General features: G+C 35.4%; 1 protein-coding gene and 1 long non-coding RNA gene across 4 annotated transcripts in view; one reads left to right on the top strand and one right to left on the bottom strand.

Moving 5' to 3' along the window:
- LOC118186100 (uncharacterized) overlaps positions 1-16,059 on the top strand; it is a 52,857-nt gene that overhangs the window by 15,067 nt on the left and 21,731 nt on the right. The gene's annotated exons all lie outside the window — the stretch shown is intronic.
- Positions 1-16,059, bottom strand: part of LOC118202133 (dynamin-1-like) — a 204,191-nt gene that overhangs the window by 7,472 nt on the left and 180,660 nt on the right. For 2 of the 3 annotated variants that reach the window (XM_035356112.2, XM_085821523.1), the window contains exons 10-12: positions 8,951-9,047; positions 4,522-4,659; positions 2,695-2,747 (exon numbers count right to left, since the gene is read on the bottom strand). In XM_035356112.2, coding sequence (XP_035212003.1) covers positions 2,695-2,747; positions 4,522-4,659; positions 8,951-9,047 — 288 coding nt within the window. Of the gene's footprint in view, positions 1-2,694; positions 2,748-4,517; positions 4,660-8,950; positions 9,048-16,059 lie in introns of all 3 variants that reach the window. The other variant, XM_085821524.1, reaches the window with a different exon arrangement.

Raw genomic sequence — 16,059 nt, forward strand, 5'->3', positions numbered from 1 at the left:
TGTGTGATAAGTTTTTAACATCAGTTTTCTAGCATATTGTTTCATAGACGGCACTGCGATTGTCACTATCTTTACCTTTGTTCAACTTTTTAGTCCAAAGGGATTTGAATCCCGAAGGACTATAAGTTTCGTTTTGGCATTTTGCGTCGGACTCATAAATGTCGGTTCACTTTTCAAACTGTTGCCACAAAATGTTAGAGTCCTGCATTATATTTGAAGAAATTAAATAATGAAAAATCTGCATAAATGTATGTATATTTCTCGTATTGTGATAAAACAACGGTAGAGTCATCGAATTTTGAATAACGTAATCCTCCAACGAATATGAGCATGTGGAAGACCAAATTTGAAATTTGAAATTTGTTTTATGATCGATTTCCTATTTTTTAAAACTTTGACGAATTTTTGATTAACAAACTCAAGGATTTCAAAGCGAGCAATGGCAACGTTGTGCAGAAAAAACATTTTTATCTCCAGCGCGTGAGTCTCTGTATCGGAAATTCTAAAGATATGCTCGTTTTAAAACTATTTTGCGATATTGCTGTTGCACTGGATCTTATGGTTTAAGTGCGAGGAACATGATATTTAATAAAGAAAGGTAACACACAAAATGTTAAAAAACGCCCCTTTGGACGTAATTTAAAATCTGAAACATTTCAGTTTTTTTTTTTTTTAAATGGTTTTTTTTTTTTTTTTTTTTTTTTTTTTTTTTAAATATATTTCCTATATATGGTTTCTTTCCGACACAACCTTTACCATAAAACTGACATTTGTCTAACTTTAATTTTAATTATTGTAATTCTTATACGCATTTGCTATTAATAAATCTTATATAGTTAGTATTTTTATACAAGGGATAGTAATAGAGTTTGTCAAATGTCTGTAGGGTTTTATTTAATTAACTAGCTATGATGATCTGAATTTTTATTTAACTTCTTCTTTTCTTAATCCTCCTCAGAACGCAAGTTAATTATCGAGTATTTAAGACGACGGTTTGAATATTTTAGAGTTATATGTTCCTCAAAGTCTAAGCTGCTGCTAGTTAACAGGCGCAAGATTCGTCAAATAACAAGCGTGTAAATAATGAAAGTGGTTTGGGGGTTATCGTTAACCAAAAGCTCACATGGACTTGCCATATTAAGCACGTCGTGGAAAAAGCCTCTGATATTGCCAACGAACTTTGTGTGCAGCTCAGAAGCAAGTCTGGGCTGTCTCTCAAGAAGAAAAGAAGGATTTACCTATGCAATCTTAAGGCCAGTTTTATGTTGCGAATATCCAGCGTGGGGCCTGAGCCTCAAATGCTGACTTCCACAAACTTCATGTCATACAGAATAAGATTCTGAGAAGAACTACAAATGCTCATTACCCGATTAGAAACAAACTGATCCGTGATGACCTGAAAATCGACCTTGTAGTAGACCACATTACGAAACTCAAAACGCGTTTCTTCAGCGATAGACTTCAGCGATAGACGCGTTTCTTCAGCGATAGCTGTGAGATGCAAAATTTTCGAAAGTTTTTAACTACCAAATCATTTCAGAAGATAATTTGGTCAAGCCATTTGCTACAGACATGATTAGAGAGCCCAGTTTTGAAACATAGACGGACTGTTAAAGTTTATTTATTATCCTGGTGTGGCGTGACTTTTGCCTGTCGTCGCTTTCCATCTGTTTGGCTACCTTGCATTACAGAAGTTGATAGTCTCCTTACCTTGACCTGACTTTCTTGACATTTCTTGGAGATTCACCTGGTAGCTCGTCGAAGTCATGTGCACTCAGAGGCTAAATTTTCTTATCTAGCTTGTTAAACAGTTTCATAATCCGTATCCATTTTAGATTTAGACTTTCTTGCAGCCATGTATTTCAGTTACTTACTGTCGCCAACTCTGCAAAAGTTTATTTCTGCTTCAGCCATCATACTAGCCAGCTTTAAAAGCGAGTCGTTAATTACTTCAGACATCTTAAGTGGACTATTTTAAGTGTAGTCGTGCCGCCCAACCGGTATAGACGTTATCGTTCCTGATTGCCGTCCCGAAAGGCCCGGGTTCGAATCCCGGAGAAGGTATGGATGTTTGTAAATGTATAGTGTGCGTACAACATGAGCCGAAAGTTCTGTTGAGAGGTTAGTGGTAGAGGAAGAGGGGTCGGGCCACTCTCGTACCCTTCCTACCCCCGGGGCACTCTCCATAAAACTTGGAGGCGGAACTGCGCTAAATCGCTCTGTCAACTGTAAGGTGCTCAAGCCTGTTGCCAACGACAAGCGTAAAACTTGCGCTCCTTGCCACGAGGAATTTCCTGGGTTTTGGGAGGCTCAGACAAGTGAGCATTAGCAACAACAATAACGTGTAGTCGTAGACCACATTACCTAAATTTGAGTTTAACTTCATCTCATGTTATTTTCAAAATCCGCGATTAAAACAGTTACATTTTGTGGCACGAGCGGTGCCTTGTATTAATTTCAAAAGTTCAGAATGTTATTTTGGACTTCATCTGAATTCAAACTAGAGCGATAACTTGCCTGTCGGTCTAGTAGGGTCTGAAAAACATTGAGTTAAGTTGTTATACCAGATAAAGGACCCTACATGTCAAGGCTAAATTTTTACATATGCAAAATCAATCACTAGATTTTAAAGAGAAGACACATTACCAGTTTTAATACAAGAATAAAAAAACTTCAAACAGAAATTATACTTACAATGTTTGCCGAATCGACAAGAGTTGGTATGAGGTCAAACTTGATACATGTACCTAAGACAGGAAAATGTAATTTGAAATGTGATGAAATGAATTGTAGTCAATATTTTTTATTACATCACATTCACTGGTATTACGATTTACTTATAAGAAATACTCCCAAACGTATACATGCATCAAAAATTCCTTAAAATTTGCATTTAGCTGCGAAGCACAAATAAATTAAGGTAGAAGAGGAATTTCTTAACGTTTCCCCAAAATATTTAAAAGCATAAAATGTCACCCCAGTTTTTAGCATTAAATATTAATTTATTTAATTCGAAAAAACCTTATGTGGTCGGCACGTGAACCCCCGCTAATTCCATGCTTAACCAATGAGCTTTAAGTAAAATGTCACATCCAGTTGATCGTTTGTAAACAACACCTAACTTGTTTTTACAGAAAAGGCTGCAATGCGAAATTTTAGATTATTGATATTTTATTAGAAACAATTAACAATGTGAGAAAGTTAGTGTTTTGAATTTTATACCTACCTAATCAAATGTTTACTCCTTTATTTATCTTTTATTAAAAACTGCATTTTATTGGGCAGTTGAATAACATATAATTTAATTGGTTTTAATTAAAGAAAGTTAAGTGTTTATTACATATTTAAAATGAATATTGGTTTTAATTAAAGAAAGTTAAGTATTTATTACATATTTAAAATAAATATTTTGAATCGAATACCATAATTTAATTTCCTTCTATTTTATTTGCATAGTTTCAGCAAATATAAATTCATTTTGATCTGCTTGTATATCACCGTGATATTCAAGTCTCAGTAAACAATGCTCGTTAGCTTTAAGGATTAAAAAATTGTATCATAATATATATTTTGACGTAAGTCGGCTCAGAACTTCAAGTAAAATATCACTTCCGGTTGCTCAATTAACCCAAATCTACTATGTTGTTCATACCGAAAATAAAAGTCTTAAATACTAAAACTGAAAAGTTTTTTTTTGTTGTATTTTAATATCAATAAAATCGGTTAAGGGCTTCAAAAACCACTTCCGGTCGCCCAGTTTTACACAAAGTGCAATTTTGTAAAGTTTTATATGAGAGTTATCATGGACGAAAAAATTGTCACCGACATACGGACACATACATGAGTGACAGGTGAGAGCAAGTCCGGACACCCGGCCACCTTACAAGGACCATTGGGTTATAAGGTGTTTCTACCACTTCCCTAGCGTGCCTTCGTGGTGTAACGGTAGCACGCTGAGCCGGTATTCCAGAGGTCCGTGGTTCGATTCCCGGCGAAGGCGGTTGCTAATTTTTCATCTCTACGGCTTCCAATTAACCTAATGACTCTACAGGGTATCTTCTGGACTCCGCAAGTGTACAGCACAAGAACTCTCTGGCGCCTCAGAAACGCGGAGAGAGAGCTTAATAGAAACATTTGCTGATACTGTACACTGAAATTTGAGAATTTTGCACGCATATTTAAGCGTTTTATACTGAGCCCAGCACGCATATTTAAGCGTTTTATACCAGTAGCCCATATCTCGTGGCCTGTGGCCACCTAGCGTGTTGTGGGGAGCGTAATTCATGCTTATTCACAAAAACTCATCATCGAATTTTTGAACCGAAAACATTACCTCTCTTACCTATGTATATGGATTCGCGGGAGGCAAAAAAAGAAAAGTAATGATGCTAGATTTTTCTCAACTGTTCACGATTAAGCATAATGGGGTTTTAAGTATAATGAGGTCACGATGAAGTATAATGAGAAATTAAGGTTTAGAAGATTTTGTTGCTTTGATAGTTTTCTTTCTTTCCGACTCACCTTCTTGACTAGGAAATAGACAGTGTATTTGATGGCTACATCTCCCATAGCCTTTTGAACTATTTCAAGGTATCTCTTGATTATATCCGTCATGTAACTCACTGATTTTTCCATTCGCTCGTTCCGAAACAGCTTCGCCTATATAAAGGAAAAAAAAAAAAAAAAAAGCATTATTCTATCAAACTATGATTTGTGTAATCTTCAACAGACCCTTATGAAAATGTCTTATATAATTCTACACTCGTATGCAGAATTAAGGGAATTTACACATTATGTTAACTTTCTGGGAAACTAATGAATAAATTTTAATGAAATTTGGTTTTAATATACACTTATAACAGAGAAAGAGATGTGTCATTCAAAAGTCATTTTATGTGCATAAATATTATCAGGAAAGCTCATAGTGCAAGGATATCCCCAATCCATGATACTGAACAGAAAATGAGTATAATATGAGTATGGTTCCCCTCTCACAGCCAGGCAGGTCATGCAGCATGACGGCATACTGGACAGGAAGCAGATGAGGAGTCTCTGTGACAGTCAAACCCACACCTCCGGCAAGGCAGTTTTAAATTCCTGGACGGTTCTCGGAGGGGGATGACGTGATAAAATTAACTTCTCAAGTGTGTCCCAGACGTGCTCTATAAGAGATCTTGTTGGCCAATTCATGCGGCGAATATTCTCACTTTCAAAGTAATCATTGACCAGCTGAGCCGTATGTGGATGAGAATTGTTTTTCATTAATGCAGAAACTGGAGGAATTGGGAACAGATTTGTGCAGTGTGGAATAGTCTCTCTCTCTTTTTTTTAACTGCATACATTATGAAACATGTTGCGGCCCACTGTATATATTATGAAACATGTATGTATTATGTCCAATGAAAATTATTAGATCTATGTATGTATTATGTAACAGACTCAATATAGTATGAACTGTGTAAGCAACTATGAACTATGTAAGCATGTATATATATGAACTATGTAAGCACGTATTATGAAAGATCTATGAATTATGAACTACTTGCATATAAGCATGTACTATGAACTATGTAAGCATATATTATGAACTATGTAACTATAAGCATATATTATGAACTATGTAAGCATGTATACAGGATCAATGTATGCCCTTATAGGGCCCATAAGGTGTTGCCCCGGATAGTTGCGGAACCTGGACTAGACCCGAATAGTCTAAGTAAGCCGCACGAATAGTCCAGATTCTGCTCTCAACTGTCAGCTGTACCTCATAGCAATCAGACAGCCTTTTTCAAATACATGCAGGGTTGTGCGGCTGCCCAACGTCATGCCTACCCTAACCATTACGCATCTACCATCGTAATGATCCTTTTTCCTGATGAGGGAGGAATGGTATCGTGTTTCAGGCGCTCTCGAGATACAGTCAAGTTGAAAATCAGTATTCAGGCTGAATCTCGACTCATCTGTAAAAAACTCGGAGTTCCACCGAAGTTTGTTCCAAGGCGCATGTTGTCTGCACCATGCTAAAAGCGATCTCTTGTGTACTACAGTGAGTGGGACGCAAACGTCGAGTCTCCTGTCAGACAGCCCTGTGTCCTGAAGCCTTCGAGCAAATGTAGATCGTGAACTCGTGTTCAAATGACAGCAAGCATCACGTGAGAGCTGTGAAGCTATAGCTGTCTAGTGTTGCCGCGCTGTAAGTGCCAGATAATGATCCTCATTCGCCGTTGTGGATCTTGGTCCAGGTTTTCTCGATATGGATCCAGTGACTTGAAACTGTTTCCACAAATACCAAATGTCACTGGAAGTTGCATTGAGCTGTGCAACCATCCACCACCATAACTCTGTGTCTGTCTACAATTTACCAACAATTCTCCATCTCGTTCCGTCATGCATATGTTCGTGGATACTCGTTTGACCTGATATGTTATAAAATTTACCCAACGTTTAGGGAAAAGACGCCAGTGTTATGAAGGAGGACGAGCATACGAATCTCCGAAAACTCATCGTATGCTTATATCCCCTCAAAGATCGCAGCTCCGTAGATATGCACGTGTAAGCTTAAGTATTCGACTCTCAATATCTGAATAACTTTTCGGCGACACAATTAGTAGTTTGGGTTCAATACTTTTCGTAAAATGACACATAATTTGCGAATTCTCTTAATTTTGCAAAAATTTCAAGTGCTTACAGTTTTACCCGTGCGTTCTACTGGCAACACTTTTTTGTTCACTCTGTTTTGCCCGTTTGTGGCACGGGCATCTCATTTCTATGGTTGTAATTTCTGACTATCCAGTATATTTTAGATTGTTTTTTCTGCTTCTAGATAGCATTAGTTGATCGTAAAAATAAGTTTCTAGGCTTTCTTTCCCATATGGAATATGTAGTAAATCATCTGCTTACTTACAGAAACATTGTAAGGCATTTTCTAAAAGTTTCTCTCAGTAAAGTTTTATTACAAACTAATAGACTTTTAGAAATCCTATTATTAAAAGCAAACAAAATAGCTTTTCAGTTATCTTATTGTAAATTGCATGTTTTCATTTTCGTCTGTTCCTTGTTTTAAAATTTACTAAAAAAATATCCATCTTGCGCCGTTAATAGATTATATCGAGATGAAATATTAAGTCAGAGGTAAAATTTCCAGATGTGTAATAAATACGAAATTTTGTAAAATAATTACCTGTATATGATAAAAAAAAAGCCAATGTTACAGAGAAGTTTAATGTAAAATAAGCTTATATATATATATACACCTTATTTTCGACATATGAATGATTAAGACACAATAACACGCCGAACAAATATTAATTTAGAAGTCAAACAACAAAAATCAGCGACATATTTTCAAATTTTCGCAGGACTAGTTTCGATGGTTTTACCGAACCATCATCCGCAGCTGCAAAAGCGCAAGCGGTTCGGTAAGGCCATCGAAACTAGTCCTGTTGCCGCTTGCGCTTTTGCAGCTGCGGATGATGGTTCGGTAAAACCATCGAAACTAGTCCTGTAAAAATTGGAAAATATAACGCTGATTTTTTTGTTTGATTTCTAAATTAATATATGAATGATTATTAACATATAATTAATTTAAAAATGCAATTCTCCTTCAAATTTTGTAGAGAAAAAACAGACAGTTTTAAGACGATTTTCTGAAATTTATGGAGCTGAAAAATGTTTTAAAAAATCCAGTGTTAAACTTCCATAGAATTATGGCACAATTTTCTATAAACTCAGACATCTTTTCTAAAATTTTATAAATTCTATATATGCCTTCTATAGAGTTATGTATAACAGTCCTTTAGAGATATATGCAGATATCCTATAGAGATTTGAGCAGAGATTCTATAAAAGTTTGTAGTTTCTAAAGATCCCACGTATAGAATGTTTTATGTGTACAGAATGAATCAATAGAACTCTATTGAAAACTTTAGATCCAATTTATAGAGAATACAGACATAATTCTTAAGAATTTTAAAGACACTTCCTTGTTTTAACTTTCTATAAAAGATCTTGTTGAAGCTTTTGAGTATTTAAAAACATTAAAGAATAAACAAAAATTTCATTAAAGATTAAAAAAAAATTTAATCTAAATTTTAAAGTTATCCATGACTCGGAGGGAAAGGGAATAAAAGATTTTGGAATAGATGAGATTTTTTTCTTAATAAAATTTTAAGTATTGTTTTCATTAAAAAATATTTAAATAAAAATAAACGCGTTTTAAATAATAGTTAAATTTAATTAAAGAAATAATTTCTTTTATCAGTTCTTATGAATAAAAAGTGTTTATCTTTGATTTCTGCATCCCATATAATACAACAGAAACTGCAAATTTGTTTTTATTATAGTGTGAAAACATTGCAGACTTCTACAGAGTCTTTATAGAACTATCATTCTATAAAGACTTTATAATTTTTTAAATAAAAATAATTTTAAAATATAAATAAAATTTCTTTATGATTTTTTAAAGCAACATTTCTATAGAATTCTGTTTTGTAAAAGTTTTATAAAATTTCTATAGAATTTCATAGAGAAGATGTTCTGTAGATGATTACCTATAAAGTTTTATAGGAATTCCTATAGAACTCTATTGGCCTTTATAGTTCCATCAGTGGCCGTGTGGTTAAAACAATTATATACTGGTAGTTTGACCTGGTTTTGTTTCTATCCCAGGCAAACGGGTTGCATATTTTGTTTTCGTGGTTTACCCCATATGTAATATATATATGCGCCAGTTTCCCTTGAAAAGTCCTCCACGAAGACCTCCATTCTCTTAGGCAGATAGCTGTCGTGACTTTGCCGCATTCAAATTAACCAATAAATCTTGTCACGGGCAAAAATACAAAATTAAAGCAACTGCTTTTATTAAATCGCAACCTTTCCGTGTTTCTTTTCCGAAGAATTTGAAATTTATAGCCTCACGCACAGCTCCAGGAATAAATAAGGGAAGACTTACTGCCACAGCCCCTGCGTCTGCCGTCGCGATGTCCTCTTCTGCATCATTGCAATCCCAAAATTTTGTCGTTCCAGCAGTTGGTGCAACTATTTCTGCCCTGCAAGGATAAAAAAGTGAAATTTTGCATCAAGTCCAAATAAATAAATAGCGATAAAAGAATTTTAAAAACGAAACTACCCTTTTTCAGAATCTAAAAATATATTATTCAAAGTATAAATTAAAAAAATACATGATTTTTTTTTGGGGGGGGGTGTAAAATTATACATTTATAATGCCCATGTTCCTTTCATTCGCAACTATAACAGAATTGGAAATAGACATTTAAATTGAAATATTATATTGGAAGTTTATAGACTTATCAAGGGATGGTTTTCGTATTTGAATAAATTGATATTTGCTAAAAAGCGAACAGTTCTGTGTCCCATTGTAATAGAAACGGAAATAAAAATTCCCTCAAAAACTTATCTTTGAAGTTTACACATCATATGTATGTGCACGTAAGAAATTATTGCTGCTCCTATGTCGATAGGCCGTATCATTGAATATTTGTAAAGTATTTATTTTATTTTAAAATTTTCGAATTACAGTTTTTTTACAAACAAAGAACCCACATTTAGGAAATAATAATTTATAACATAACCAATTTTTTCTTCTTTTTTAACTTGCCAATTTTCTTAAAAAATTACAATAATAAAGAAATCTGAAAGATTTTAACGGTCACCCAAAAGAGTTTTTAAATTTTTGCTGAGCACGCAGTCTACCAGTTTGCATTTGCTCTCACTCCTGATTCCCCCCTTTTCCCCTCTTTAACTTTATTATTAAGCGTCGTTTTCTTCGCACTTGCGTCACATACAGTTCAACAGCAAAATGACAAAATTATTAAAAGCCGCATGGCAGTATATGTTTAGAATTCTCAATGCAGTGTTAAGTGTTGGCATACATTTTTATATTTTTAAAATCTTTTCTCAGTTCATCATATCAATATTCAGTTTTCTTAGTACAAAATGGCTTACAAAATCTTTTTAGTCTTTTTATTATTAACTTTTATGTGTTACTTTTATTTATTTAAAAGTACGTTTTTTGCTTTTAAGCCACATAAAATTCCATTCAACAGCAGAATTACAAAATATTTAAAAACAGTATATCTTTTGAATTCCCATCAGAGTGTTAAGAGTTGCCATATATATTTTTATAATCGCTATATTATTTCGTTAAAAACTAACTGCTCGCGCGGCCAGCCGCCTAAAATAGTCATGATAAAAAAGAAAAAGTATATGAAAGTGTCTGGTGTGCAAATATAGAAAAATAACACTTCTCTGACTCCAATGGAACCAATATTTTATTCCTTACGATGTTATAGATTCTTATTCATAAGATTTATTTACATTTTACATGCACGTAGCATCGCGTGACAAAAACTCGAAGTTTGTTTACTTCGTTCTTCGCGGAGACTAGAAGGTGTTGTCATTCCGCTTTAACTAAATTTAATTAGAAACTTGACGGAACTGAAGTGACACTACACACCCCCTTCCTAGTGACAGCGATTATGGAAGATAATCTTTAAGGTGACTGGGGAACTTCACATGTCTGCCGGTTCTAGTAGTCTTGGTTTCATGACGAGTTTCTGAATTTTCTTCAGTGTTCTTGAGTGCAGGTGTTTCCCCAAGTTCCGCTTTCTTGGAATGGGAGTTTGGAAAAGGAATATCAGAATCTTGCACTAGGAAACATGGCTTTAGTCTGTCTATTGAAACTCTTTTAACTTTTCCTTGGATTTCAATATCGAAGTACTTATCCTTTCTTGCTCTTACAGGATACGGTCCATGATAGACAGGCTGTAGCGACGAATTATTAATGTTGTTGTATAGGAATACGTGAGAACAGTTGGAAAGATGTTTAGAAACAAAGACTTCTATTTCCATGAGTGGTGGTAGAACTTGGCTTCATAGCTCTTATTATTTTCCGAAGGTTTTGAGAAAATTCAGACTGTTTCATATGAGGTACTGTTGAAAAGAATTCACCAGGTAATGCTAAAGAGGTTCCGTATACAAGTTCTGCGGATGAGCAATCTAGGTCTTCCTTGATGGCAGATCTTATGCCTAAAAGAACGAAAGGCAATGCTTCCAGCCATGATTTTGATTCGAGTAGATGACATTTCAGACTTGCTTTTAAAGTTCGGTGTTGTCTTTCAATCAGGCCATTTGCCTGTGGATGGTACGCAGTTGTAGTGTTTGTATGAAAACCAAGATATTTTCCTAAAGCTTGAAAAAGTTGGCTATCAAATTGCCGACCTTGGTCAGATGTTATGCGATTCGGAATTCCAAAGCGTGAAAACCAAGTATAAATCAAAGCTTTAGCAATAGATTCTGCTGATTGATCTTCTAACGGTACCGCTTTGATCCATCGTGTATAACGATCGATGATGGTTAGAAGGTATTTGAATCCTTTGCAAGGAGGTAGCGGACCCACCAGATCTATGTTTAAATGCTGGAATCTGTGTGGAGGTACTTTGAATTCTCCCAAAGATGAATGTGTATGTCTGTGAACTTTAGATCTTTGGCAAGATAAACATGCTCTAGTCCATAGTTGGCAGTCTTTATTCATATTGGGCCATATGAAACGTCGTGTTATCAATTTTATCGTGGATCTTATTCCAGAATGAGATAAATTATGGATTGAAGAAAATATTTTCTGCCGAAACTTTGCAGGGATGTATGGTCGATTATAATTTGTAGAAGTATCACAGTAAATTTTCTTGTCGCTGTCCGGTATAGGGATCTGTAGGATTTTTAAGTTTGGGTTGTTTTTTAGTATCTCCAAGTCGTCATCTTCTTGACAGTCTACTATAGTTTGTAAGTCTATTGCAGATGGTACAGAAATGGTGTCTATGCGAGAGAGAGCGTCAGCAACGGTATTTTCATGCCCTTGTATGAATCGGATATCGGTTGAGAACTGGCCTATATATGATAGTTGTCTAGCTTGTCGTGGCGAAGCTTTTTCCAAATTTTGTTGGAAGGCAAATGTTAGTGGTTTGTGATCCGTGTATATTGCAAAAGTTCGCCCTTCTAAGATGTATTTGAAATGTTTTACTGCTGTATAGATGGCTAAGAGTTCTCTGTCGTAGGCACTATATTTTTGTTGTGCTGATGTCAAATTTTGGGAAAAGAAACTTAAGGGTTGTTTTTTATTATTCACAGTCTGATGTAAAACGGCTCCAATGGCAGTATCGGAAGCATCAGTTGTTAGCGATATTTCAGCCTTTTCGGATGGGTGAGTTAAGTTTGTGGCATGAATAAGTGCATCTTTTAAGATCTGTAAGGCGTTTCTTGTTTCTGCCGCCCAGGTTATTTCTTTTCTGCAGTTCTTTTTAATACCACTGAGCAATGTTGTTAATGGTTGTTGCAATTTCGCACAATTTGGTATGAATCTGTGATAAAAATTCACCATACCTAAAAATCGTCTTTAACTAGTAAATGACTTTGGTTCTGGGAAATTTTTGATTATTTGGGCAACACTTCGAAACGTCAAATTAATTACCACTTTTTTGGTCAATCAAGCATTTGCAGATTACGAAAATTAATCTCCAACTGTACAAGAGATTCACGATCTACCACTGGAAACGACAATATTAAAATAGCAATAAAATGGCTAAAAGCCCTTGCTGGTCAAGCGTATGATAAAAAAGCAGTTATTCTTGCCAAAGAAGGGGCACAGAATGAATCACTATAGTAGGAATACTACTTCCAAGAACAGTTTTAAGGTCCCCTTAAGAACACTTGAAATCTGGAAAAACGGGTGGAATAAAGCACTAGAAGGGAGAAGAGTACATAAAAATGCATAAGTCCCCGACATTTAACCACATCTCATAATGTCTTTGTCACTTCGTCCATCATAATATATTTAGCTGTCAACTTACAAAAGAAAACCATTGCAAAATCAGGTAGCCTTTCACACCAGAAGCTATCGGATATATCCTGAGTGTGAAGCTGTTAAGGCAAAAAATGTAGAAAATTATGATGAGGCTCATGGCATGTGACAGAATAGAAATATGCAAAAACTTGTAGAGACATTAGGATTTTTTTTTTTTTTTGAAGCAGGCAAGATGAAAAATATGCAACGCCTTCGCCGGGAATCGAACCGTGGACCTCTGGATACCGGCCCAGTGTGCAGACCACCACACCACGCAGGCTCGCCAAGAAAGCGGGAGAAATACCTTATAAACTAATGAAATGAAGTATTTATACATTCATCCAACAGGATCCTCGACGAACCGAATAAAAATCGTACCTATGAACAACGAAATGTACAGACATCAAGGCATTATCATACTATCATTTGGTCTTTCAAAATAAAATACATAGAATTGTATATAGCGAAACGATAGCGAAACGTAAAATGCATGCCGGAGGCAGGCAATACGGAGGGGGTCACCCATTTGGAGGAAGGTGAGAACGTTGCAATTGTGTAGTGGATTCCTTGCTGAGGTGGATCACGAGGCGAGGCGCAGTACGCACTATGATGGATGTTGCGCTAGAACAGTAGTGCGACAGAACAAAACCTGTAAATCTAGAGGCGAAGTTCTGGTGCTCCGTCTACTTTTCCATGTGTTGTGTTGATGCAGTGTGCGTGTTAGACCTAAAAAAAGTTGATAACTACAAACAACTGCCTCTTTCAATAAAAACTACAACAGATCGACGGCACAAATTAGCTCAAAACGTAGCAGACCAACTTCGTATGACTGTACAAAACAAAGTTTATTTTTCAGCTGATTCAATGAGGTTTAGAGAGCGGCTGTTGAGCAAAAAGAATTTCAGGCAGTAAGGACGTTTCTGGTTGACAGATGCTAGTGAACGAAATAGTTGAAAGGTGGCTGACGTGAATTGCCCTCAGCAACAGATGGCAATAATGACACGGCGAACTGAAGCTGTATATTATTCAGGAGGTATCGCAAAACACATTGGAACTCATGACATGGCAGACTTCGCATTGAGCTATTTTAACGGAAGAAACCATTACACATGAACACGCTATGCCAGGCCTCGGCAGCCTATGACCCGCGGGTCACCGAATGACCTATTTCATAATATAAAGTGACTCACACTGTAGAGACATTAGGACTTTTTTGAAAGGCAGAGAGATGAAAAGTTAGCAATCACCTTCGCCGACAATCGAACCACGGATCTCTGGAATACTGGCCCAGCGAGCAGAACCACTACACCACAAAGGCACGCTAGGAAGGCGGAAGAAATACCTTATATACTCCCCCTTTTAAAGGCCGACTGAGTTTTTAGGGGACCCAATCGCCAAATCCTGGGTGAGGAGAATCATCATCCTACACCCTTTTAGTTCGGGCGCCACTTTAGAGACATTAGGTATATTTTTGGAAGCAGGAAAGATGAAAAATTAGCAAACGCCGTCGCCGCGAATCGAAACACGGACCTCTGAAATACCGTCTCAGTGTGTTGATCACTACACCACGAAGGCAGGAGAAATACCTTATAACATCTAAAAATAAAATGTAATATATAAAAACAAATAACAAAACATAACTATGAAACGAGCACTTGAAGAATACATAAAAAAATAAACGGAAAATAAATAATAACAGCAACATTTTTGTTTGATTACAAAGTTACAGTAACAAATATGCAATTTATTAAAACAATAAAAATCATAACATAATTTTGAGGAAAAATCGATGTTTGGCAACGCCGATCTGTAATCTATAATTTATATTATAAATCCCAAGTAGCACACGACGTCGCAAAGATGTTGCAAACTGGTCCGAGAGGTTCCAAAGTGGTCGTGGTAATTTTACGACATCTTTACAACGTTGTGAAGACGCAAAATATTTGCCCCTGTATCTTGGCAATTTGTCTACGTCGCTGAAACGTCATGATATGACCTGTTTTAGACGTGGTCGTTTCAGCATTTTTTTCATAGTTCAACAGCGTTACTTTTAGAAAGGAAAGAGACTAAATCTGCCCTTTCAAGAATCTGAAGTTCGCATAAGATTTATTTTGCAATGTTTCATAACTTTACTTCATCTAAATATATTAATCTAAGGTAGATTCCTCTAATGAAATATAAATTTAATATAAATAATTTTGATTTATTAAATTTGGTTAGTACTAAAAATACGTGCTGAATTATTGTTTAAAATTTTGTTAAAATAATTAATACTTAAAATATTTTTTTATAAATATTATAGCAAAATGTTTAAAAATTAAACTAATGTATAAAGTAAGTTACTGAGTTACGCATTTTATATATTTTAAAAAATCATATTTCCGAAATCAATGCAAATTACATGTTAGCAATTATGCAATCGTATAAATCGCTGAAAAGTTACACTGAATTCTGTTCCACCGATTGACATTCCATGTATATTATTTGCTAGATGATTATATAAATGAACATCTGAGCTCGAGGCTTGCGCGCTTTGACTAGCTGCCAAATTCGTAATTAACTGAGATTCCAGCAGTTCTTTCAAGTAATTTGGTAAAGATGCCATTTGTAAGGCATTTAAAAAGACTGACTTCATGTTTGAAATTGAATCAGTCAATGACTGATATGAATAATATTGCTTAAATTAAAAGTAAATGTAACGCACTGTGAATCTTATCATTGTTCTGTCCCTATCTACTTACTGCCTTCAGTAAGCGAATTTGCATTGCTGAGAGCTCCTGTTTGGAAGCCTCTGAATTGAGGAAAAATCATCGTAGAAATGCCGAATTTGAGCTTATTTTGTTTCTGAATAGCTGCTCTACAAGAAGGCACCAAAAGTTTGGATAAATCATTTAGAAAATATCAAATGCAGCGTGCTATAATGCTAATTGTGAATATACTGTTCGTGAAATAGTGTTCTGTTTTGGTGTTTTATGTGTTTCCGTAGTTGGTGTTTTCCAATCTTCATTGTTTCCAGCGGTGCAGTATTTGGATACACGGATTAGCGATTCGCTTATAACGTCCTAAATGCTATGTCGTATATCATTCATAAAAGATAAAGTACCTACAAATCATCGCATAGTAACATATTATGTAACTGACTTTCGTTATAACTAACAAATCGACATCCAAAAAAATTGACTGCACGCTATACATGAAAATGT

This window comes from Stegodyphus dumicola, chromosome 8 (assembly GCF_044657685.1).
Source record: "Stegodyphus dumicola isolate Sdum_Otavi_A_Nest chromosome 8, ASM4465768v1".
In the NCBI taxonomy this organism is placed as follows: Eukaryota; Metazoa; Arthropoda; class Arachnida; order Araneae; family Eresidae; genus Stegodyphus; species Stegodyphus dumicola.